Source organism: Ammospiza caudacuta, chromosome 9 (genome assembly GCF_027887145.1).
Source record: "Ammospiza caudacuta isolate bAmmCau1 chromosome 9, bAmmCau1.pri, whole genome shotgun sequence".
NCBI classification, from domain to species: domain Eukaryota; kingdom Metazoa; phylum Chordata; class Aves; order Passeriformes; family Passerellidae; genus Ammospiza; species Ammospiza caudacuta.
In genome coordinates this window covers 16,386,682-16,413,671 of record NC_080601.1, presented here as the reverse complement: position 1 = coordinate 16,413,671, position 26,990 = coordinate 16,386,682, and the positions used below count along the sequence as shown (strand labels likewise).

At 35.8% G+C, this 26,990-nt stretch overlaps 1 protein-coding gene across 7 annotated transcripts in view; it reads right to left on the bottom strand.

The window, feature by feature from the left end:
- Window positions 1-26,990, bottom strand: part of KCNMA1 (potassium calcium-activated channel subfamily M alpha 1) — a 409,069-nt gene that overhangs the window by 279,346 nt on the left and 102,733 nt on the right. For all 7 annotated transcript variants that reach the window (XM_058810475.1, XM_058810473.1, XM_058810476.1 and 4 more), the window contains one exon: window positions 13,670-13,834. In XM_058810475.1, coding sequence (XP_058666458.1) covers window positions 13,670-13,834 — 165 coding nt within the window. The remainder of the gene's footprint in view (window positions 1-13,669; window positions 13,835-26,990) is intronic.

The following is a 26,990-nucleotide window of genomic DNA, read 5'->3' as shown; positions in this document are numbered from 1 at the left end:
GAAGCCAATGCTAAATATGCCCAAGTTTTCCTTCTGCCTTGCAAGGCTGGAAAGGGGTATAACCAATATTATTTCTTAGTGCTAGTTCCTCTCCAAAATAAAAGGAAGTTATAAGGCCTTTTTCCTCATTACTACAAGACAAACATCCAGAATCACAAAAGAATGGGGTATTTCTTCCAAACAGCATAACAGACTATTTAGTCTCACCAATTAAACAACTAACTGCAGTCATGAGTTTCTGGAACTGATGTAATGTAAGATCATAAAAATAACAAAATAAACTGTTGAACAATCAGGCAGAGTGAATCAATATTCAGTTCTGATTTTGGCTATTAAAAGCCTGGGTCAACATTCATTACAGAATGTGAGTTTGGCTCTCATAGATCCTCTTTCCATCTTAATCAAACTGAAAGCTCTCTAGAAAAGCACTTGCTCATGCTCTTGTGTCTTTGCAGTACTTAGGAAAGCCTAGCTCTGATTTATGAGACATGATGAAAATGTTACAGTTTTTATGCATTTGTTTCCTAAACTTAGATGAGGTTTCTTTTATTGACCTTGTTTTGCCCACAGGGCCTTAGTGAAACAGTAAGAGCTACTAATAAAGCTTTCTGTTATATTAGTACAGCAAACTCATTCAATGTTTTTAGGTAAGACTGATATGACAAATGAACAGTCATAGAATAAATAAATACATACAAAACCATAAATAATAAGCATAGCCTTTACATTCCAAGCACAAATGAGAAGAAAGATTTATGGGGGAAGAACTAAATTTATTGAAAACCTTTATTCTTGGGCTTTTTCTTTCTTTCTTCAGGTGGTATATACTTCTGCCTCATATGAAATTTCAGCCTATACATCATGGTTCTGACACTATCTCTGTCTTTCAGGGAAAAGAAAAAGGACTTTATTGCTACTGTTGAACATGGTACACTCCTTCAAATAAAAACTCAACCTGAGTGTTTGTGTGAAAACGGAAAGAAGCAAGAGAAATTGAACACTTTTCCCATGCTAGCATTCAAAAGTTAAGTAATGAAACATTCTTCTAATGAATGAGTCATACCTCAGAGTCTTACAAGTTTAAAAAAAATTGGTACTTGATAACTTATTTGCTCTTACAGACTGTCCTGGAAAGACAACTTGTGTCAAAATAACTGCACCTGTAGCAGCACATCTGTAAGAACAACATTTTACCCATCATAATCTTGGGTACTGTACCAGGGGATAGAGGAATGTAAACAAGAACAGAATTTCCAAAAAAAAAAAAAAAAAAAAATCAAAAAAAGGATAAAAAAATTCAAAAAAATGGATGTCAGTGATTCTCAAGTGGAGGCTCAGTGGCCTGCGCTCATCATCCAACTGAACAAAATACAATGGATTACTGTGTTCCATAGATGGTAGCATATAACTACATAAAATGTTACAGGGGAAAGCCAAATGTTGCTGGCTCAACCAAGAAGCAGTTTCCAGGTTATGTCTTATATCCACATAACTTAGATGAGTATTACTACACCCCTGCCAGAATTTATGTTAAGCAACTTCTCTTTTCAAGCTTTTTACATGAGTACAAGTTAAATTTCCAACCAGAGTTAATTGAAATCATTATGTTGTCAAGATATTTCATAATATTAACATTGGATTGATAGTCTTTTCATGGAACTATTTCAAAGTACCTCTCAAAGAAATGCTTTGCAATTTACTATGTTAATTAAAACATTGCTAGATCTATTGATTTTAAATGAAAATGTTGACACTAATATAATGCTTTCAGTGTAAAATGTATTACCTTTTCCACAAGGCTGGCCTAACCTGGCTAAATGGGGGAGTGGGGCAGGCTCTAGTACAGCAGGACAAGAAAAACCCCTATAATTTTCCCTTTCCTTTTCCAACTACCATAAACTAAGCTGACATGTGCCTCCCACGCAATAAAGGCTTTTTACTTCTAACTGTTGTCTCTATTCAGTGAAATACTATGAAACTTTATTGCTGCAATGGTCACATTAAAAACATGGTTTCCTGCAACTATAAAAATAAAATATTAAGATGAAGAAAAAAAACCCAAGCATTAAGCTTTGCATTATAGCTTCCCTTGACCTTGCTTTATTATACAGCAGCATGAAGGTCTCTACATGGCTGCATTAAAATACTTTACAAAAAAAAATCTTATGTATAGACCCATAGATAATGTAATGCAGTGCAGGAAAGTACACATGATTTAATACAAAGCTTGTGGTTTTTAACAGTTTTCATAGAACACTGAATCTGTCAACAAATCTAAATCTGTCTAAATCTGTAAATCTAAATCTGTTTAAATTGCAAGAATAAAATTCCCCTTTGTTTATTTATTATCAAACATGGATTTATCTATGCCACATTAAAGGAAATCAGCATGGCAGTCGAGAGAAATGTCCTTAAGACAAACTCAAAAAACAAATCAAGTTCTCCAGTTCTGCATTTAGAGCAGGTATCTTTGCCTCACTGTAGTGCAAATGAGCAAGTACTGTTTCAAAAGACAAACAAAACCATTAACCAAATCTAATCCCTGTCCTTTCAAACCTATGCATACAGTTTCAGTTAATATTCTGTCTAATCCCTGCTCCCACTGGAATCAGCAGAAGATACACACACTAAGGAGTCTGTGTTTCCTTTGCTGTCTTTTGGGAATATAATTACTGAAGTACAACATGTAGACATACTCATGTCCTTGGGAGTAACCATCACAAGGATGCATTTCCGTGTAAGCAGGGGTGTGAACTTAACAGACCTTCAGCTCAACAGGAAGTGTACTACTAGGTGACTGTATCAGAAATTATATTTCATTGAAACTTATTGGTTCACATTCCCTTCCTACAGAAACAGGGAAAAAATTGGTTTGTTCATTTCACAGAATTTTACCAAGGAAAAAATGGCAAGGCTTCTATCAGTGGGGGAGGGAAAAATGTAATTCTCTAGTCAAACACAAGAGAAAAGACCTCACTGACAAGTCTAAAAGTTTTACTAAAATTTCCAGTACCAGTTTTCCATCTTGAAGCTCACAGACACAAACTGCAAATAAGGCACAGTATCCCAACACTGAAAAGATGTCTAGAAAACTGCAAGTGCTATAGAGAACCATATAAAACCGGAATGTCCCCAAATTTTTAAGAACCTGCTTCAGCCAAACTTTTGCTCAAACTTTAACTGCCACTACCATTAAATATTATGCTCATACTTGGTCCTGCCAAGGGAAAGGCTTGACAGAGGAGTTTGGACAGAATCTCATTTCTATTCAACAGCATCTGACCTTGAGCCTAGAAACTCCCTAGAGGATTGTGGCAGGAGAGTTTTCTGCTTTGTTTTAATTCTAAAACCTATTCATCTTCCTTTAGGGGAAAAATGCACAATTAGCTTTACATTACCAATACGCCTGCACATGTATTCTCTTTAAATTTCTTGTAGGAAGACAGGTGTCTGCAGTTCTGATAAAGCTTCATTTGGCTCTCTGACAGGAACATACTATTCCATATATGTTATTTTCATCCTCAAATTTAGCCATCTACATCTGTCCTCAATTAAAGCAGCGTAAATATGGATCGACTGAGCTAACTTCAATTAAATTGCACAGTTAAGCACAAGACCAAAACTCGACCCAGAAGCTAGAAATCAATTTAACTTTTGTTCCAATATGCTTTTAGTCTTACAGTGCCTTAGATTTTCCTCCGAACTCTTTTTTAGCATTTTGACAAAGAATCACACTACGTATTTTTGAAGCAAACCAGCACGCAGAGGAAGGTAACTCAAATAACACACTTGTCGACACTTCTGTCAGCTAATTTATGCTTTTTAGATATTTTTGGCATTGCTAGCAAATAAAGGCATGTATTTTGTTTTTACAGTTCTTGAAAGTGTAACTGCTTATCACAGCAGACATACTGCTGTCAACTTTTTCTACATAGAGGCTTTAAAATTCAACTGGTTTACTTTTTCTCCAGTCTAAAAAGTAGAAAACATCCACACACAGACCAAATAAATACTCAGTAATATTTGCAACTAGTACAAAAGATAGAAGTACTAATTATATGCATTAATATTTAATGACTGCTGCCCAGGTGAAGTTAAATTCTTAATAGTCAGTTATTCATTTTTATAACAAAAAGTCACTTTTTCACATCCCTTATGCCAAAAGCATAAAAGACCAGAAAACAGGTGCAGGAAGCACTTACTGTATTCCTTTAATGTCTAAACTAAAATTCTTGGACATAATGATATATTCTGTTAGAGAAATCAAAGGACTTGGAATCATCCACAAGAACAAAACTTAGAAAACATACTATGTTATCAGAAAATACATTAGAAAATGTATTATGTTGTAGAAAATGTATTATGTTAGGAAATAATAGGCATGTACACAGCTCTCTGGATTCATGAGAAGCAAAGGTGGTCTTTTAACCTGAGAGATGAGAGCAAGGCACAGTTTCTCAAAAAACACTTTTTATTGTTTGTTTCAACTTAAGGGTAAAGCATGAGAGACAATACTGCATTTCAGACTAAAAATCCCTGATCTGAAGCAGAAACTTTGAAACAACCATAGAAACCTCCCAGTCTGGTATAGTCTGACACATTAAGCAGAAAGAGAAAACATGGGCAAGATTAAAGAAGGACCAAGCATTTTGAATGTTTAAGAATAAACCTGCTGCGCTGATGACAAAAACCATTAATTCCCTCATTTGGAATAAATTATATGATGAACCAGTAGGTCATTAGTAGTTCGTCTTACAGTATTCAAGTTGTATCAGGTGCTATCACATCAAAAAGAACAAAAGAGCATGCCTTAGCTTAGTATCAAGTGAACTGGTTGAAATATTCATTAGGATTAATGTAAAAAATCTAGAGAAATATGGTATCATTAGTTCCACCCACCTGCATTTCCATCAGGTAAACAAAGGGCTTTGCTTAGCAAAATTCTCTCTGTAGAGTATTTTACTGGCAACTACATATAACATTCCTCAACAGCTCATGCTGCCATGATTGGCTGACAAAAGTTTGGGAGTCTTGAAATTGGAATCCAACCCTTTCAAATGGTGATGCCTAATTTAATGCAGAGATCACTTAATAATTAAAAAAAGAAAAAAACCTCAAAACATAAAAACAAACCCAAGTACACCAAACCAAACTTAAAACTGTTTCTTCTATGTATTTTGTATTACTGACAAAAACAATGGGCCCTCTTATATAAACACCTAAATAACACTAAAACACCAATACTCATGCCAAGTCAGAAGTTGTTCCAATATTAACATATTTGAAACAAAATGGGAAAGAGGATTCACACATACTCATCACTGTACCTGCAAATGAAACTTAATAGCAGATAATAAAGCTGTTTTCAATTAGTATGCTAATTGTCAAAGTGTAACAAAAATGAAGATTTTCCAAGCTTTTTCATATATTCCTATTCCTTAAAAAATCAACAAGACAAGTAGAGATGTCACTACAAGTACAAGGATCTGATGTCAGTATTCTTAGCTACAGGAGGTAAGACTCAAGCCTCTCTCAATCCAATGCTTACTTTGTGGCAAACTAAAAGTTTTCAGGCTTCATCACACACTTATTCTTGTAATTCCTGAATATCACTGAATTAACTCATGATAACTCAACTAGCTATATAATTTCATTTTTATAAAACCAGGTCTAACTTTTTTTTTACACTACAAGATGCATTCTCTAAGTAAAATAAAACATCTCACACAGACAAGCTTTTCATTTGTAGAAATAAAAGTGGCTTTGGATATCCAATGGAACTGCATCATTAAAAAATTGGTCATTCATATAAAGAGCCGTTAGCTGTAAAGAGACCACAAGCAACTAGTGTTGATGCCCAAGGCTTTTTCCAAAAGAGAATACATAATAATTCTAATGGACTGAATGGCAAGAAAAAATTCAGATTATCTGTCTGCACCTATCAGACCCAAAAGAAATTTTTAAAAAAGCAGAAGTGCAGAACAAAAACACTAAGGAAAAGAGCCTGTATAGTCAAAAAAAATTGATACATGAGTATACAATCTCCAAATGCATAATATGGAAGTAAAAATCATTCATTTATAAATACACAAAATTTATATAAAGATGTCACATGCATGTCATATTACTAGATTGATTTAATTATATAGGACAGAAATGTATTTTAGAACAGAAAATGGGTATTGGGAAAGAAAAAAAAAACTTCTGATTTGACTACTTTTTAAAAGTTGATTTCAATGTTTTCTAAAGTATGGGTAATTAATCTGAATCATATATTGCACAGAAACAAAGGAGTAATACAAAGTTTAGTTGCATGTTCAAAGCCATGCAAGTTACTGTTAGATATGAGAACAGAAAACATATCAAACCTCAGCAGTCACACGCTGCAGCTATTCAATTCACACTGTTCCCATTATTTTTGAAGAGTGACCAAAAATGCTTAGGAAATTTAAAGTTTCTGCTATGGACCACACCATCTATTGCAAATCCTCTAGATGATACCTCAAATAGAGAAGGGTTTTCTGCCCAGCTAACTCCTCCAAAAGCTTTAAGCCAGTGGCTGACAACCTTTTCCAGCCTAGACACACTTGAAATTATCCATTGTATTTAAAAATACCAAACAGCAACTGTAAACCTATCAATCTGGTAACTTGATTTTCTTAGTTACTTCTCACTTTTGAGCCTTCTGCAACAGCAAATTGAAAACCACCAACTTATCCAAAATAACTTTGTAATAATTACCATGAGAGAAAACAAGGCAAATCAGAAAATGTAATCTATAGGGAAATTATTACAACATTTTTAACAGATTGATATGAAAATAGCTATGGGTTTCTCCAATACTCTTCTGTTAGCATGACATGATGATTTATTCTGCTGTTTTGTAATAGAGAAAAAACTTTGGATTCTCATCTACTTTGATATTCTTAGAAGATCCTCTAAGTAGCACAAAACAGTTTTCAAACTTTGTCTGACAGTGTGCAGCTTGATCATATCCATTGAAGCAAATCAGACATAAGCACCAATGACAACATTTGCTCTGGCCATGGTTGAGAACAAAAACCACAAACTTGCAGCCTTGAAAAAATAAATCTGAACAAACTACTATAATTCTCAAGAAATATCCTGCTGAATTTCTTAGAGCAGAATGTAGAACTCTGATTTAGCTGAAATAGAACTGAGTGGTGCAGCTCCCATATGCCTGGGGGCCAAACTGCAGCATGGACAAGAAATGGCAGCAGGGAACACTGCCCATACAGTCCAATGACACTCACAGCCCACACAGATCAAGTGCCAACTGCCCCAATGCCACTCCAAAGCTGAACTCAACCTTACAGCATCTGAGTTGGCTCGATTTTAAAATCCAAAACAAAGCATTCAAACTCACAAGAGAAGACTTTCTCCCTTGTCATAATGAACAGATTAAAAAAATAAGGAAGAAATATAAAATTAAACAGCTGACAGGGATATTACAAAGAGTTTGCATTGTTACTAAACTGCTGACAATATACTCATACTTGCTACCAAGATACATAGCTATACTTTCTCAAGGGACATTCAACACCTTCAGAATACATGTTATAGAATTAAATATAATGGCTGACAAGAACCAAGAGCTCAGTATTCTACAGCAGGCTCATGACAGCATCACATTTTGTATATCACAACAATCAGATGGCTCACTAAAATCTACTCATCTCTACTGAAGTAATTTTTAAAAGATTTTACCCCTGACAGGCACAAACTGATTTTTTTAACAGTCTGTAGGAGTTACATGTTTTTCAATGAGGGGACTGTGGGCATCTGACAGAACTGGATGGCTTAGTTTGCATGCAGTCTGTAGAAGGCAGGATTGGGTTCCACATTTCACTTTTAGTTCCCAAGTGGCATCCCCATTCTAAGCACTAACAAGTACACTGTATTTGAAATTTTTATTTTATTAAATTTGGACCAGAAATAGAGGAAGAATCAGATACTGTTTCCTTTCCCATTCTATATTTACCCTGCCTCAATTAAGTCAGTTTTGTGACTCCTTCTTCACAGTCACAGTTAGCAATTTCATAGCTCATAAGAAGGCATGGAGTTACATTGCAGAAATTGCTTTTTCCCCCTCCTATCCTAGATAGCTCTGATGAATAGAAGCAGTCTTCACAAGACTCACAGAGCCAACAGGACTGTTTTAAACTTCTGAAGAGTTTTTGTCTCTTTCCCTTCCCCCCCCCCCCATACTCCCTACTTAAAATATTTTCTCCTATCTTTATCCCAAGCTGAAGGGAAATGTCTGCAGGATGAGGACTCTAACTAGGAAGGAGGAGCAGGATCATTCAAGAGAACAAGGAAGTTCCTCCCTTAAACTCACGGCATTTTGCTCTGGATTTATGGAAGGTTCTGAGAGCATCCAGCTTCTAGGTAAAAGATATGGAACAAGCAGTTAATATTCCCTGATTTTTACTTCTAATTGACAAGTTCTCCATGCTAGTTTCTACTATTAGATTACCGGCTCCCTTTTCAGAAAGGCAAATATAGAGTTACTACTACTTCAATTGAACCAAGCCTTCCAAACCTTACCAGTACAGACATCAGACTTCACAGGAAAAGTGGGACTTCCTGCAGCTTTGGTAGTAAGCTTTGAAGTTGTCTCTGCTGCAGCATTTGAAGCTAAAACAAAGCATTAATTAAAGCAGAGAGGAATCTCCTGTGCCAAAGCAATGCGAATTTAAGGAGCCACATAGAACTACTGAGGGATATGTTGAGAATATTCCTCAAGAAACCTCTGAATATTCAAGAAATACTTAAAAACAGTTTCAAAAGGAAAATAAAAATTAGGTAAGAAGGAAATGGAAACTGATTTTATAGACAATATTTTGTGTGAAAATTTTGCTGAACATCAAAATGGAGATTTTTTTCTTTTTACCACAAGCTTAGCAGTTTGTGCCGTTTACCCCATGTGTCAGAACAAATGATTGATGGTAGAGCTGTACAAAAACATACACAGAATTTTCTTCCAAAATATTCATTATCACATCAGTGCTTTGATTACAAGCACAATTTTTTCAAATACACTAATCACAAAGAGCATAAAACACCATAAAACCCCCAATATTATCAACTGCATCATCAGAGCAGCCTTTCACATAGGAACAGCACAAATGCCTTAGGGGAAGCCATCTGTCTCCTCCAGTAAGCTTTGTAAATATGCAGAATTTGTGTTTGTATCTTTTGTTCAATACCTGGCTATTGTCAGTGGCCCATAGGTGGAAGGTAAATTTCCCCTGTACTACACATTAATCAAGAGGATCAACACACCATTACCACAAGGCACATTTCTGTATTTGCACACTTTCATGCTAGATTCATGCAAGAAAAAAGTAGCAAAGACTTGCCCTTTCTTATGTTTGACATGCATATCCAGCAATACAGGTTATCAATAGTGCAGTCTTACACCAATTTTTCACCAATGAAGCACTGTATAACAGAAGTTTACCTAACCCAGGTTTGCCATCTCAAGAGCAGACACGTTCGTGACTTTCTCAAAATAATCACACCATTCAAAACTTTATATAATATTATTTTAAAAGTGTGTTTGCTTTTCTTCGTTTTAATAACAGAATGCCACGCATACCTTAATTTAGACAAGAAAAGAAGTGGTACTGGCAAAAAAAAAACTTAGCAGAAGATATTTATTCCCACTGTAGGAAAAGCCTCATGCTTTTAAATACTATTAGAATGGTTTCTGCAAGCATGGCCAACTATCTAAAGGTCACAAAAGTCACTGCAACACAGACCTAAGTCTGAAGATAACTTTAAAATGGGTAACTTCCATAGCAGCAGCTATAACCTGACTGAAAATAAGGTAGAGTAGGCTACAGTGAGATGTGGCTTACAAAAAGGAGGCCTATAAAAATAAGCAGTTTTAATTAAGATAAATTGCATGTGCTATGTAAACACTAATTTTCTACTTTTCCACCTTTTGAGTTAAGAATTCAAATGCAATGTTTTAAGTCCAATTCTGAAAATATTTCATGTCATTTCTTTTTAAAATCTACTGTTTATTCATTTCTTGATTTGATTTTGCCAGTACATGTACCTTATGCTAACCTTATCCATTCTCTACATAGCAGTACTTAAAACTGGTAAAATTGAGTAGAAAAAACACAGTTTATGCTTGATTAGCCATTTAACTCATGAAAAATCTCAGAGAAAAGAAAATTTAAGTTTAGCATATGTTAATCATAGAGTATGCTGAATTGAAGGTATACATTAGGATCATTATATCCAGATCTTGGTCCTGCACAGGACAGCCCAAGAATCACCATGCAATATGCATTATTCCTTCAAGTACAAGATCCACTGAAATTACAGCAGTTTCCCAAAAATAAAAAGTACAGCAACAATCAGAACTGCTACATCTAAATGTAGCACCTATGCGCAGTTTTAAAGACCTATGTGTAATAGAAGAACTTTCTCACCAGACTCTGAGCAGAAGCCCACCTTTCAATCCAGAACAAAAAAAAATGCAAAAACCCCCCTTGCTATTGTCAATAATAAATAAATATTCAGAAAATGCATAACTGGAATTTAAACTAGCTGCAGTTACCATAGAAACAAACAAGACTTACTCAACACTTCCTACTCTATTCCATTATCATTACCTCATGAACTTACATGGAGAACATTGTTCCTATTCCTATGGAAACCCTGGAAATAGCCCCCATCAATGTCACGGATGAAGGCAATCTAGAACTCATCCATTGGATTCATTTATGTGCCACCAAGGCCTATGAAAGATTAAAAATAACTAAACAGACAAAGTTCATTTCTCAATAGAGATGAGCAGAATCTAAACCATTCCCCATGAACAGCTGGCAGGTGAGTGCCAAACACTGACAAGCAGTTCATAATCTCTGAACATCTGCAATGATCAGACCAGTGCAGTTACACTGACACCCTGCAAGATGCTCAGTACTTTGGGCACTGCCTTGTTACAAATGCCCCAGCTAGGGAAGACTCTGCTCTTCAATCCTTATGTAATTTCTCTTCCTTTTTGACCTCAATGAGGAAAAGGGAACTTTTATACAAATGTAATATTGTATAATCTAAAATACATATGTAATTCTTTCAATCTCCAAGAACTAAAATAACTTTTAAAAAAAGGCAGCAGCAAAGAAAACCAAAAAAGAGGAGGGAAAAACAAAGAGGGGTGGGCCACCAGCAAAACCACACCATATCACCCAGGGCATGGAACATTTTGTGATTCCTGCCTGTGCAGTCAGATCTAGAAGCTGAGAAAGACTTTCCCTTTTCTCCTTTAAGTTCAGAAACCTAGACCACAGCTAAAGGGAAGATATGGCACTATTTATTTTTGCCTGACTAGGGTATTCTGTAAGTCCCACCAAACCTAAGAAAAAACGTAATGTCAGAGCAAAGCAAATTGTTTTATCAATGAATGCACGTGCTTCACTGCTGCAAAACTAATGCGATATTGGACTTGTAAAAGGCTTGGAACATTATGAGTAAGAAACACTAAATCACTGAAGCATGCATTCAATTCCTACTCTCTAGGCAATTAATATATTTTATTCTAAATTAAGTTCTATTCAGATTAACTGATTCCTAAGAATATTACACATGCTCAGAAAAAAATAAAAAAAAGCTATGTTAATTTCACAAGAAGATTGGTTACAGGACATTTCCAGGATGAGAGGGATCCAAAATGAAAAAAAAAAAAAGAAAGAAAAAAAAAGAAATTTATGAGAACTTGTCTGATCCTTGAGAAAATGTATTAAGCTTCATATTTGAATTCTGAACTGTTGCATACTCATGTTTGCTGAAGGTTTCTCTTCTTGCTTTGAAAACCTGGTGAAATAGCTGATACTGTCAAGAACACTGTCAAAAAATGTATGTGCATACCAGCCACAACTGCTTGTCCAATTTCTTATCTGTCAAATACCAAATTATCCTTTGAGCTCCTATTCTCATTAAAGCAAGGAGATAACAGCCACTGTGTCTTTGGAAACAGGGAGAAACCCCACAATTTCTGAACTATTACATTTCACTCTGGCAGCTAGAAAACTATTACATATCACAAGAGGTTGTGGGGATTTTTCCCCCCTCAACGCTAAAAAAATTTCAGTCCTCTCATTCAGAAAAAAAAAAAAAGAAATTAAAAGTAAATAAAAAGCAGCAAGAACAAATCTAGCTGTGAAAAATACTGAAAAAAACCAAAACACAGAAGGAAACAAACAAAAAGGCACATAAAATACCTATCTATATCTCCCAGGAAAATTTACTATAAATACTTACATAATTAAAGATCCACTGGTTTTCCCCAAATCAGTAGTGAGGCCCTCTACCCTTTTTTAATAATTTCTCAGAAGCCCAGTCAAGGGTCTAGATTCCCATAGACTGAACTGTGTCAAATTCAACAATATACATGAGACTTCATTCTGTATATCAAACACTCCATCTAATTAAGAAAATCTTTTTCTTCTTACTCAAAAGATATAATTTCAGGAAGCAAAATCAGTTCATAAACATGTTTAATTTCCTGCATTTTGATTATGAATGTGTCTGATTCTTCTTTGAGAAACTCACCTCAGAAATCTGATACTTCCATCATCTACAGCATTTTACAGCACTTCAAAGTAAATCAGTATTTTCCTGAACAGATTTTATGCAAACTTGTACCTTTTACTGCAATTTATATTTATGCCATTCAACATCAAATGCAAATAGAACTGCATGGGTTCAATTAGCAGGTTCTCAAATCATGTGCTTATGCAATTTAACACGGATGCATTTTTAAATCACATGTAAGATTCCCATCTACATTGTTGAAGAGCAAAAGTCACATTTTCAAAGGTTGTGGCACCAAGAACATGATATTTCAGTGATGATTTTATTTCAAACCAGTTACAAAATTTCACTGGGATTCTCTGAAGTGATTTTAATCACTTTAGCTTCTAATTTATAGGTATGTGCATTCTAAAAAGAAAACTAACCCAAATTACATAGGAGACACTTTTTACTGCAGTGAACTCCACAGAAAACCCTTGCATTTTAATATTTGACAAAGCTCTAAAGCAATTATGTTTTGAAAAATGAAAAAGTTTTTCCCTTTAAACCACACATTATCATCATCTGTCTCCATTTGATTTGTAACTGCTCACAGGTTTGAAGGATTTTTACACTAATAAAGAAAAATATAAAGGGAATATAAAATCATTATTAGTCTATTGAATACATCACAAATCTCATTGCATAGCCATTTCAATCTTGTCTTTGCTTTACAGTTCTGACCACTCTCTACATTTGTAACACTGGGCTTAATTTCCAAGTTTGCTTCCATTCTTCCAGGTACAATTTTACTTTCAGATAAAATAGGTCTATATTTTATAGTCTTCGTCTTAACACCTAATATGAAATTAATAAATTCACTGTTTGTAGTTTGAAATCATGGGGCAGAGCAGTGAAACAGGCTGGTGAGTGGACTGGCAGTCATTTTTTCTTGCTTGCTGTCTCTGCCTCTCTCTTGCAGTGGGAACTAGTCTGCTATTTGCAGAGAAAATTAGATTGACTCAGTGCTGATGCAACAAACCAATCAAAAATCCTCCACTAATGCTGGGACACAGTGTTTCCTTTAAAATATAGAAAATCATAGAAAACTTACAAGTACTCTGCCAGTTAATGTCTGGGCAGATATCATGACTCCTGCCCAATCCTTCACAGACGTCATCCATCCCACTTCTGCTGCCACATTCTCCTCTTTTTCATCTGTTGGTTTGCAGGCTCCATCTGCCTGTGTATCTCCACCACCATTGATCTTCTGGGCCTCCTGCAAAGTAAGTATTTGGGTTAGTTAATGTTAGCAATTTGACAGTGAAATTCAGTATATAGGTGGGGCCAAGAATGGTAATAAAAACCAGAAAATCTGTCTTCCTGGATCCCTGCTAGGTAAACCTAAGAACGTATTTGGCCACATCTTTAGAAATAAGAGAAACAGAAATGTTCTATAAGGTACCAGACTAACTAGATAATACTCTCCTTGACATTACATCTTCAAAACGTATACTTAGCACTAAATATACAATGTTACTTGGTTACAAGCAACATAATTGACAACAGCTCCGTTTGCAATTACAGAGGTACATACAAATGAATCTGTCAGACATACACCCAAAGACCTTTCGATGTATCAGTTCAAAATACTGCATACTAGGTGTGAACATAATTTATGTACAATTTTAATTTCCCATCACTAGAATTAATTATCTGAGTAAACCTTCACTGAGAAGCATGATGTAACAAGACAGCAATTATGAAGTGTGAGGAGAACAAAATCCATCATAAAGAATCTGCAGGGAGCTGCCACGCTATCAGTGAACCTGTGTTTCAATGGAAGTGTTTAATATATCACAGGAATTATTCTGTCAGTAAGTGGCTCTCACAGAAAGAAGAGCTAGAAATTAGAGGAGCCTCAGCTGCACCAAGCTCACTGATGAGTAACATGCAATGGAATTCATATCAGTCTCTCATGGATGCTGCAGCAAGGATGTCGTGCTCTGTGACTGCCTGTGATGTGCAACAGTCATGGGTGCTGCACAAACATCAAGGGAAACGACAGGAAAAGCCAGCATGGATTGTACAGTGTTTAAATCATACTGCATGCAAAGCATCACTGTGCCACGAGCATGCCTTTGGTGACAGCATAATGCTACTGACTTCCTGAATACTTGACAAGTTATGCTAAACAAAAATAGGAGAGGCAGCAAAATTCAGCAGTGAAGCAAGTCCTGAGCACTAGACCTGCATTAGTGTTCCAAGCACTCTGCACGGACCAACAGCTTGAAGGATCTTGTTTACAGATTACTTGTCTGTAGGCCAGTAAGCAGGAAATCAATTGCCATTAACCCCCTTTGGGATATCTTTTATACAAGCAAAGATGCTGTATAAATGGTGGTTATGTGATAGTTATTGCAGTAGAAGTATATCCTGTGATGGTCAAAACCCATAGCTGTGAGATGGCCTTGAGGACACAGCTGGACACAAGGGTACAGGAACTTCCTGACAGTAACACTGAGCTAATAAAGCAATGTCATTAAATCTGTCAGCAATGAACAGTAGAACAACGCTAAAAATGTAAAACAGAGACCAACAGTTGTTTTCAGAGAAGCTCAACACTGCAACTTAGTTAGCTAATCAGATTCTTTTTTCTCTATTAGTTTCCCTCCCAGAAAGCAGGCTCCATGTTCTTACGAGCGATTACAGCAAAGTGTGATGTTACTATATTGATAATAACAAATTATTCAGAGTTACAACAGCAATTCAGTACACTTCCCAAGCAAATAATGCAACAGAAATTTAAAATTACTTTGTATTTGCATAGCTGGACCTCATTCACAGACAAATTTGGACACAGTGAATCAGATGTTCTACTCTCGGCGTTGAAAGATGTATCCTGTGCCGCACACGCACCAAGCACAACCTACAGATGAGCTCACTGCAGAGGACAGCAATGTACGACAGGAACGCTTGCCTGGAGCCAGCTGGGACCCAAAGCCACAGAGATCAGACCCAAAGAAATGCCTTCACCACCATCAAGGTTTCGATTACAAACCAGGAAAGAGAACACTAGGCTCTTACTCCAAACAATACTGAAGCTTAGGCTACCCAGACATATCTCCAAGGCCTCACTGGTCCTAGCTGCTGTCCCCAGGGTCTTCCGTGACTCAGACACCCTCTGTGGCCCAGGACACCACTTCAGCCCCATCCAGGGCTCCCACAGCCCTGTCCTTTCCAGCCATGGTGAGGCCACAGCCAATTCCCTGTGCCTGAGCCACGGGCTGCTGCCCCAGGCTGGCCCAAGAAGGCTCCAGGCCAGGCCTTGTCCCACCAGCCCAGCCTTGGCGCTGGGCAGGCCCCTTGGCCCATGGGAGGCCCACAGCCCTGACAGCTACAGACTGCTTAAAACACCACACATGACATTTCTTTCCCTCTTCCCACCAGATTCTCTGCCATTTGTAACTGCTAGAGCTTGTCTTTCAGAACTGTAAGCTTCGCACCAGTTTTACTCCAAGGTCCTCCTCTGCATTGCACAGTGAGCTTTCATACTCTGTACAAGTTTCTATTGAATGAATCAATGTGGCTTTCATAGTAAAGGAGGTATAATTATCTCTTGCTCTCAAGAAAGTGAGGTGGTGATGAGGTACCTAACTCAGTCACTAGAAAAGTCACTGGCAGAGCCAGGATGAAACCACAGGGGTTTTTTTTTGATATTTTTACCCAGCAGTGCTTGTTTAAAAGTGCACAGATGCACACATTGCTAAAAACACAACTATAGACCTTGCTATAGAAAGTCACAGAACTACAGATCACTAAACAAAAAGCTGAATAAAAAAGTCAATTTCATTGAACTTGTACAGAGGTTAGAAAATTCTTTTATTGCATACATTTTCCTTACCCCCAATCTTTTTGTCAATAGATGTGATTGCTCACAAGATATGAAAATAAAAAATTTCCTAGCACTCAATGAAATAGGAGGCAATTTACTTAATTGAAGGAGAAAGGTAGCCTTTATATTTTGAAAAGGTTTTCATAACCTACAGTTCTTTTGCTGTATTGACTTTTCGTTGCCAATAGAATAGAGCAGTAAAACATGACAAACCTATTCAGTACTTTATTCTCTAAAGGTATTAAAGTCTTTAATGCATTGAATGGCTATATTTCTGTATTTATGCTACTTACTTCACCTCTATTAAAATCTCCCACCCATATTAAAATAATACTTAATTAAAATTTAAGTAAAATAATCATCCCCTGCCAAGTATGATTTGGAACAGACTCTCATGATCAGCCTAGCTCCTGCCATTATTGTAGCTATAATTAACATGCAGATAAGTTGCTGCTATGTAATATTTGTATTCAGTTGGGATATTTTATATTTTTTTATCTACATAGCTAGCTTTTATCTTACTTAATTGGCAGTTGAGCATTAGGAAAAGTTTATCCCTGAGTCATTATGCAGTTGTGCAGTGATCACTAAAGGAGGTTTAAAGGCTGCTTTTTTTTTTATACTGAGCAAAAAATTCAGCCCTGTTATTAAGGATATAGTCTTGTTTCATTGCTAGTTCCTCATCCCAGTGCACTGAGTAACCAACACCTGAAAAAGGTGCTTAAAGTAATAACCTGACAGTGACGATAGCTGCTTAATTATTTACAAGTTCAATACCACAAGTAAGAGATCTTTACCCACTCTGCTTACCAGTTTTCATTATTTTAATTACTTCATGGCAGGAACACTCAGGTAGATGAAATGAGAAGCAGTATTTTGTGAAATATATTTTTCCTGAACTTAATGACTAAATGGAAACTAGCATGATGAGGAGGTGTGTGTACAGGAATCAGTACTCAGTGTTTTATCAGTGGCTTGGCACAGACCTGGACCAGAAACTTCAACGGTTTGTCTCTTATTTTCAGCAATAAGTATTGATTTAGATTACCTAAGTTCTGGGATTCTTGAAGACAGTCACCTTAAGGAAGAACTCAAAAAGGCAAAATTCACTCAAAAACAGGTAACAGTTTTCAAAACATAGTCCTGCCTGTTCCATTTCACCTCTAAAATACCTATACAAACATAGAACCACTGCACAGACACCTCATCCAACTCAGGACAACAAGAAATCAAATCAGAAAATTATTATGAAACCTTAAAACATCATCTAAGAATAATCTTTTTACAAGTCCTAAAAATACAGGACAACATGAACACAACCTGAAAAGAAGTCTGTGATGTATGGTACTGAAAAAACTTGCTATCTTGTTAAGATATGTTTTAAAACATATGAAACAGGGAGTCAGTAATGTGAGGAAAAATACCTGGGTTGAAATGTGATGAAACAAAAAAAAAGGATTCGGTAACCTCATTTACCTAACATGTAACTAGCTGAATATTACACAAAAATGATTAAGTATCACCTGTAATGAGATACAGAGCAATGAGTCATGACCACATCACTCAAGAGAAAGTAGTATGCTCAGTCTAAGCAGATGTTTAAAAACAGTAACACCAACTGGGCAAACACAGTATTGGCCTTTGACTTCCACCCTAGATAACATGAGATGAGAAAGGACCTGTCAGAATGGCAGCTGCTCCTAGTTTAATGTATGCAGTAATAATACAACAAGAAAATATCATTTGGAGCAGTTAGGAAAGGGCTGCTTTAGATAATGATGCCAGCAAATAAGAATTTTATCTCTATTAACTGCCCTTAAATTAACAGCATTTCATTCCTAGAGCCTGGCATTTTATGAAATGTTTTATATCAATCAACAACACTATGATAATGCCATTCTTACAAATTAGGAATTTGTATTTACGTTTCTTTCCTTTTCATTTACCTGTTTCCCCAAAGCCACCAAGAGGTGCTATGTGAAGAGAAATAATTTTGCATAAGAGACTATTTCTCCTTTCTCTTGGGCAAATGTCTAAAACACTGTTTACAATTATTAGATTTCTATCAATAATTTAATTTCATGTCCTTCAATACATCCACTCACCACTTTCACATCTCCAAATAGGGGTCTTAAATGTATATAAAACCATAATATTATGCTGCATTCTCTGAAGCTGGGCAATGTACAGTGACTGTTAAGACTTCAGGTACCTACTGCCATAGCAGAGGCCTTCTGTCAGATAAAGTTACCATCTATTGTCTCCATCTAAACAGCTACTGAGTACCAGTTCATCCAGTGCTAAAAACAAGCAAAACAAAAAAACCACCCTGCAGCTGTTCACCTGTTCTAGTGCAGTTTAGGAAACACAAGCTTTCACTGGAATATTAATAAAGAAAACAAATGACGATGTGAGAAATGAACAGTTTTATGGAGACTTCCAAACCTCTTTTAAGTCAGACTTGTAAGAAAAGAGAAAGCCAAGGCTAAACTAACTAAATGTGAGGTAAGAGGTACTTCTAAACTGGCCTATCCACAGCATTTCTGTGCATATAAGGTTTCACTGACGTCAACTGTCATACTGTAGCTATGGTTCAACTTGTTTCAAAAGATTAATTATTGATACCCAGACAAACATTATTGCTTTCACTGAATAAGAGAACCAGAATGATCTGTGGAAAACATGGCTGATAAGATAACCCAGCATTTTGCTCTCATAAAATATTCACAAGCCATATAAATTTGTTGTCTGCAAATTTGGAAGATTAAGAAAAATAAGTCAAAAATAGAATACAAAGCTTTTCTTATTAGTTTAAGACTGAGATGTTATACTCTGTTTTCTGCATTCCCAAGGATCTCTAAGAAACACCTTGCCAGTCCTTCCTTACAACCAGAGCCTTACTTTCTATGCTGACCACCATAAAATCTTTTTTCCTCTTCTTGCAGTGACCAGCTTTTCTGTTGCATTTGTCCAAACCTTCAGTAATGCTCACAGATTTCATGTTCTGTGACCTTCATATTTCTGGTACAGGTTACTCTTATAGAATTCCCTTTTCACATCGTTGCTTTGACTGACAAAAATTGCTGCATTAATTCTAAAACTTTGACCTGAGAGACAAGATAAACTAGACTAGTAAAATATCGTGTTCCACCCATGATTCCACAAATAGTTCTCCAGTCTGTCAAATGAAGGGTTCCCGGGTATGGCTCTCACTTAAGAATAAGAAACAGCAGACACCTACATTATCTGAAAGCTGAAGTACAGAAAGATTCATTTCAAAGATTAAAAATTTCTACACATTAATGGAAATGTTATGGTGTAACACTTTCATTGATGTGAAACAGTATTTCCAAATAACTGAAAAACTGTCTGGCAGATTTCCACTGCAGCCTAATAATTGAGAGGAATGCTGAATGTCCCTGTTCTGTTATCAAATTTTCAAAGTCCTCAGTCACATTGTCTAACCTCTTCATGTCTTCACCCTGCAGCTGTAAAACAAAAGCAGCAACAGCTTCTGTTGCATAGGGATCTTAAAAAGATAAATACACATAGGATTTTAAGTGTCTTGATATTCACCAAGACAGACAACGCAGACATAATCTTAGTGAAATCACAAAGTAAAACACACTAAAAACCTACTGGTAACAGCTGCTAGGTTAGTTATGTAAGACAATTAAACATTAAGATGTGTAAAAGAGAAGCAATAAAGAACTCCAGACAACATAGGGAAATTAAAAAGGAGAGAAAGTCACTGCAACTTCTTGTTCAAATAGACAAACAGTGCTTTTCAAAAACATGATTGGTTCAATTTAGCAAGTGTTTATATCAATAGTTATGTAAGCTTTCACTATAAGTTAAGAATTTGGGGTAAAAAAATTCATTTAATTTTACTGATAAAAATAGAACTAAGTTTGCTTTTGGAGCTTCTGATTGTGTATCAGACCACATTGTTAGAAATAAATAACCTCTGAACTTGTCATAAGATTACGTAACAAGTGAACTTACTGTCTGCAATACATAAGTAAATAAAAAAATAGGATAAGTCAGTGATGTACAGGTTAAGATTACTCCTGAAAATATTTCACAAAATGTCAAACTAATACCTAGCCTTTACATTTATTTTCCTTTTTTATAGTTAACAGAGCATTTCTTATTAATTTTCTCTACTAAGACCAAATTATTACCACATTAAAATATTCTCTGAAGGCCCTTTCAATTACCAAGTAGCAGGCAAGAGGGCAAACAAGCACTTCACTTTATTGATGGGGGCACTGAATAAAAATGAAATTATACTTTTCATTATTCTTTGGTCACTACACATCACAGAAATATGTCTATTAAGTAAATTAGACAATTACCATGTAAGGCATTAGTCTTCAACTGTATTTTCTGTGGTTCAAGCCTTACATTGAAATCATTCTTCCAAAATATGCCTTTAAAAATCCTTTTAAGTAGATTAGCCTTAAATATGACAGAACCTAAACTTGAAAAAATATATGAAGCAACTTTAGATGGGACTAAATTATTAAAAATACAGACAAGTGTTCCTGAATAGAAAAGCATAAAGGACAAAAAGGTGCATGCATTTTCTGTTACCCTCCTCTTTTTGTTTCCTCCCACCTAACAGAAGGCAAATCAAACTAAGCACACAATTGAAAATAAAATTGATAAAGACATTGTCATGAAATGAAAAATGCTGAATTACCTATATCCTATTGAGTGAAAAATATCTGTCACAGATGACAAAATGCTTTCAGGATTTATCCAAAAGTCTCAAAGTGCTTCACAAATGGGAGAAAACAGTCTCAAATATGAGAAAGTAGTAAGAAACAGTGGAGAAATTACCTAACTTGTTTATCTTGATTACAGGAAGTACTCTAGTTGATTGCTTGTAATTTTGTTGTTGTTGTTAGCATTAAGTAATACGCAATTCCAAGATTTTCAGTCATTACCTCTTGGCACTTTTTTTTACTGCCATGAAAGAATGAAAGATAGCAAAGAAACCACATTTAATTTTTTCTAATTTTAAGAGAAGTATGACTAGTAAATCTTTCTGATCTATAGGATCTAGATTACAAGCATAGTTTTCACAAAATGACTATGTGATAGATCCAGTAGTAAGAAAAATAATGAAATAACTACTCACTGCCAGGAATAGTCAAGTCATTAAAAGGTTCCAAAAATAGAAAGTTTATTTCACTACAAGATATACTCAAGCACCATTTACAAAATAAGTATCAAACTGCTTTGTCAGTGCAGTGAAACTTCACAGTATCTTGTCAGTTGCATGTTGTTCTCCATCCTGCTCAATCACAGAAGGGAGGTTCGTACCTTCTAGCAAACAGGATGTTCTCATTCACTGCATTAACTTCCCGGTCATCTCTCACTCATGCTATCAGAGGTATCCTAGAAGATGTCTAGACTGAACTGCAGAAGGAAATTCTTCCTCTCTTCTGTGAAATACAGTGGCAAGGCAGCTAGCACATGTGACAAACTAATGTTCAAAATCACATTTCTATTGCCCAAAAATCACAAGGAATCCATGGATTAGGAAAAGCAATGCTCAGTTTAAAGGACAAAGCACAAAGTACTATAGCTACTCCAAAACTGGAATATTGGTCCTTACATAAAGAGAATTAACCACTCATTTCCTTAGCTGAAAGAACACGTTTTCTCCTCAAAAACTTGCTGACAGGAATTTGAGAACTTCATTTGATATCAAACATTTTCACATAAAGGGGATGGACTTTAACACTTGAGTTTTCTTTATACATAAAATAGCAAGTTTTCAATAATTTAGTGGCAATCCTCAAAGGGGAGCCTCAAATAAAATTTATTTGCATATACATTTTTATAAATAGATTTCTGATTTTTCAGAAGGTTTTAAAGATTACAGCATAAAAGATGAAGGAGAAAGGCAGTTGGACAAAAAAAAACCTGAGAGAATCACAAACATAACAGGTTGGTAATATCATAAAACACATGTATAACAATAATTTGAAGACTGCCAGAGAAGCATTCTGTCATCTGCCAAATTTGATAAAAGAGTACTCTCTAAGGCATTTTTTATTCAAGGGTAGTGCACAACATTTTTTCTCATTGTATTACAATCCTAAAAGAAAGCACAATGAATTAAAGGCAGCTCTCTGTAGGATACAAAGCCATATCTAAGCCTATCCTGATGCAGGAAAATAAGTTCCAGTATGCAGCACATAAATATTTGAAGAGCAGCAGGTCAGCCAATTAAGCAATTAAAACTATTTACTAGCACACAACACTTCTCACTCTGAGATTACAGAATGCCATGCAGCTTTCAGACTGCAAGAACTTGGTACAGGGGGGAGTCAGAGAGCACACAAATGTGCAGGAATCTGGAGCAAAGATATACAGCTCTACTTTTCAAAACACTGAAAATGCAGATTTACTTGCCAACTGTTTTAATGATTAGGTTGAAATAATTATATTAGAGTCAGCATTTCCCTCCAAAAGACCAGTTACGTCACATTGTAAAAAATGTACAAGTGCTATTATTTAATCAAGTAGATGTGACTTGATTTATTACCCACTGCTATGGAAACAATTTTATGTAATGTTAATCTCATTATTCTACAAGGAATTTTTTCTTCTTTAAGGTTAAATTTCTTTTAGGTAGCTCATATTATTTCAGTTCTCTTCCTAGACAGTAACTAGCAGCATCCAAATTATCCAGTCAACACCTGTAGACTACAAATACAGCACCTGATATATTTATGGTACAAGGAAACACACACAGTTGTTCCAAATTTACAGTGACTGAAATCTGAGGCAGAAAGAAGAAATTGATACATTTCTGACTTGCATATTACATCTCCATAAATTGTTACTTATGCTATATAGAATGAGAACAACCTCAGTGAATTCTCTTTGACTTTCTTAACTTCATCACCTTAAATAACAGGAATAACTTAAAGCAGCGCAGAGATCATCCCTGCTCTTGTGTGCAGTGATGCAATGCTAGGAATTGATGCATGACATTGACATTGAACATTGCCTTTTTAAGCAATCAGAAGTTGGACTAGTGGAAAATAAAAATACCTTGTGTCCATTCTTGGCTCTCATAATGCATCCTGTTCCAAGGGAGGACTGAATCTGCCTGTACCAAAATTTCTGTGTGAAGCTCCTACTCTGAATAGGTCATTTTCTAAATGAAAACAGCAACTCTTTGAAGCTCCTCAGAGGCCTGAGTGCTCAGAAGCAGCCCTGGCAGAGTTGCATGAGTAGCAGAGGGCCAGTGAGGCAGGCACTGTTCTGCCTCATGAGTCTGCAATTTTTGGTTTCAAAATTTATCAAAGCAGCAGATACAGCATATGTTACAAAAATATGCTACCTCTGAACACTCACTCTGCCTATAAATTATGCATGACAAAGCAGGCAGTTATTGTCACCTGAGCAGAAAAGGTAATGAACAGAGGTGAGAGGATAGGTCATTTTAAAATTCTAGCTCTTTTGGTAAGATTAAATAAGAATAAGAGGACGTTAAAGTATAACTACTGTTAAATCATCAAAAAGTATTGAGTTTTAATTTGCTCGACCTTCATCAGAGCAGAAGTTTACAATGACAGATAATAAAGTTAAGGCTACTATGGAAATTTCAATCTTCAGTGCTGCTTGTTTATATCTTGCAATTCTGTGGCAATGTGATAATGTTATTACAGGGCCTGGAACTCCAATTTTTTTCTTTTGAATTTTATATTAATTATTTTGATAAAGAGTTTTGCAGCAGCATAAAGATTGAAGAGTTCATCAAAGCAGGTTGTCACACTGTGCACCATTCACAAGATGTGTTTTACTGAACCTACTCATCAGCTTGAAACACTCTCCATTTACCATGGATAAGTCTCTTACCATAAGAGACTTTCTCCATTTACTGTGCTGCATAATCACCTCACACAGCTTTTCAAGATGCAGGTGCCCCCTCCCATAATTTATCTGTGAATGAGATTCAGTGACAAGCCTATGCAAGTATCACATGACATTAAAAATTTCACCTTAACTACTTCTTAAAAGAAGAAAGGGCTTAATCAAGCCTTAGGAAAAAAAAAGTACTGATTCATACATAAGTAATTCATATCTTCCAAATATCTGATTCTAGTTTATTCAGCAACAAGGCATTGAAGTAATACATGTAACTAGGGGATACATTTGAGAAATAAATAATATCTCTGCACTTCAGATTCAGCTGAAGGAAACTGGGGGGTTGGGAAGGGAAAGCATGAACTGTAGGATCAGCTCTTTTTTTTTTTTTTTTTTTGAGTTTAAAAGTATGGCTTTTATCCTAACAAAGTAGTTTAATAAACAAAATGGGATCTGCAGGTTACAAAAGCTGAAGTCTTATGTACAACAAAGTCCATTTTGTCTGCAGATTAAAACTGAAGAAAAGGATTCAAGGACTTTCTAAGGACTTTCTAAGTCCTCACTGGTACCATAGGATGCACCACCCACAATTCAAATGCTTCAATTTATTAAAACCTGTAAAGTGCCCAATAAACTAAAACTGATATGTAGTTTTTACCTCATGTCCACACTGGCAGCCACCATGGCCTAGAAGCATCCAGTGGCCCTCACCCCAGGTTGCAAAAGATTTCTGCTGAATAAAATGAACTTTCTGTGCAACAAGCTTCTTCCTTAAGACTAAGTCATATATCAGATTATTGTACTGTGGTGTTTAAAGAAAACCTGACTTCAAATACATTTTAAAGGGCTCTCCATGAAAACAGTCTCCTCGTTATTCCTTGGGTGAACACAAAGTTCTAAAAATTCAAATGGAAAACTTTGAAAATTTCATTCACTTTTCACTTTTTATGGAATTCAAAAATCATGAAACAATTATATTTCCTCTAAAAGCCCACTACTATTACCTACAAATTAAGTTGGAATCTCTCAGATCCACAGAAATCTTTTCCTACACTGATTTCTTCTCATGCAGATAACCACAGGAGTAACAGAAAACTATAAACTAAGCAAACTCCAATGTGTACTAATATTTTATAAAACAAAGCATGTTTTACACAAAGTTCTAAGCAATTACACACAACAAAGGCTAGCAGGGGAAAAAAAAACAGACCCTGGAGCTCAGAAGGGTGTTTAATTTCATTACTCAGAGACTTAGCAACAGTGATATTTAATAAAGTGATCATCAATCATCTAAAAAAATACATTTTTAAAAATGTATGATTTTCTGCTGTGCTCTGCACTCCCTGTAATCAGAGTGTTCTGCTGGAACCTAAGTGGGGGAAATTTTTCATCAACACAGGCATATCAATTATGAGAATGTCAGCCCTGTTGGAGGCCAGATTCAAACTGTTGTTAGGTAGGCTGTTTATGAGATGGCTGAAGTAAAACCATAGAAAAGGATAAAAAAAATCGAATCCTTAACAGAGAAAAAGTAATGACAGAATTATATACTTTAACACAAATTCCAACTCACTGTAATAAAATTCTTCCCTCCTTCTCTCAGTGTGAGTTTGGGGTTTTGTTCTGTTGGAGGTTTATTGGTTCTTGTTTGTTTGTTTTACAATTAACTCACTCTCTTACGTACACACACTCTCCTTCAGGATACTCCCTAGGCTTAGGAGAAGATTTTAGCATAGACAAACCTGATGCAAGGACTGAGCTGCTGGAGAGACAAAAGAGCTGTTTGAGGGCCTCTGCACTTACCAGCCTACATCAATACTCATGTTGTGACAAAGCTACCCCAGAAAACAAATTTGTTCATGCTATCCATGTTTTTACCCAAACATACTCAGACATCCAAGAAACTTCACCTCTGATAACTCAATCTTTCACAAGCTCCTCTGAACCTATAAATTCTGCAGAAGTCCCTGAAGACGAAAAAACAAAGGCTTTCACCTTTATGAATGCATGCAGACTTATCTCTAGAGCATAGAGCCAATCCTTCTTCCTCTTCCTATGTGTCTTTGCAACCAAAACATAGCTTTATCAACAAATGGACCAGGTGGTCTAATCAAACTTATAGTCCTGGTTATTAGAATAGACAGGGTAGAAAACTAGATAGTGGCAGAACAAAATCAGGAGGATTTTGGCTGGTTACCTAGGGGTTTTGTTTTGTTTGGGGTTTTTTTTGGGGTTTTTTTTTTTTTTGGGGTTTTTTTGTTGGGTTTTTTGCACTGTGAGGTTTTTTTGTTTTGTTTCTGGGGTTTTTTTGGGGTTCCTTTTGTTTTGTTTTTACTTAAAGAAATGCCAAGCCAGTTACCTTAATAATAAAGGTGTATTGATTCACAAGAATCAGTAAGGATCTGAGCCAGAAACTATAAACACACATTCCCACTGGGACAGGACAAAACATATGGCTCTATAAGTTACTCCATATGGTGGTTTTTTTGCTGGGTGTTGGCCTGGAGGGGGGTTTTTGGTGTTTTGTTTTTATTTTTTTCTATTATTATTTTTGGTTTCTTGGTTTTTTTTTTCCAGTCAGCAATGTACAGTAAAAGAAGATGTACAGTCTGTCTTCAGGGTACAAAAGACAAACAAAAAGCTGCAT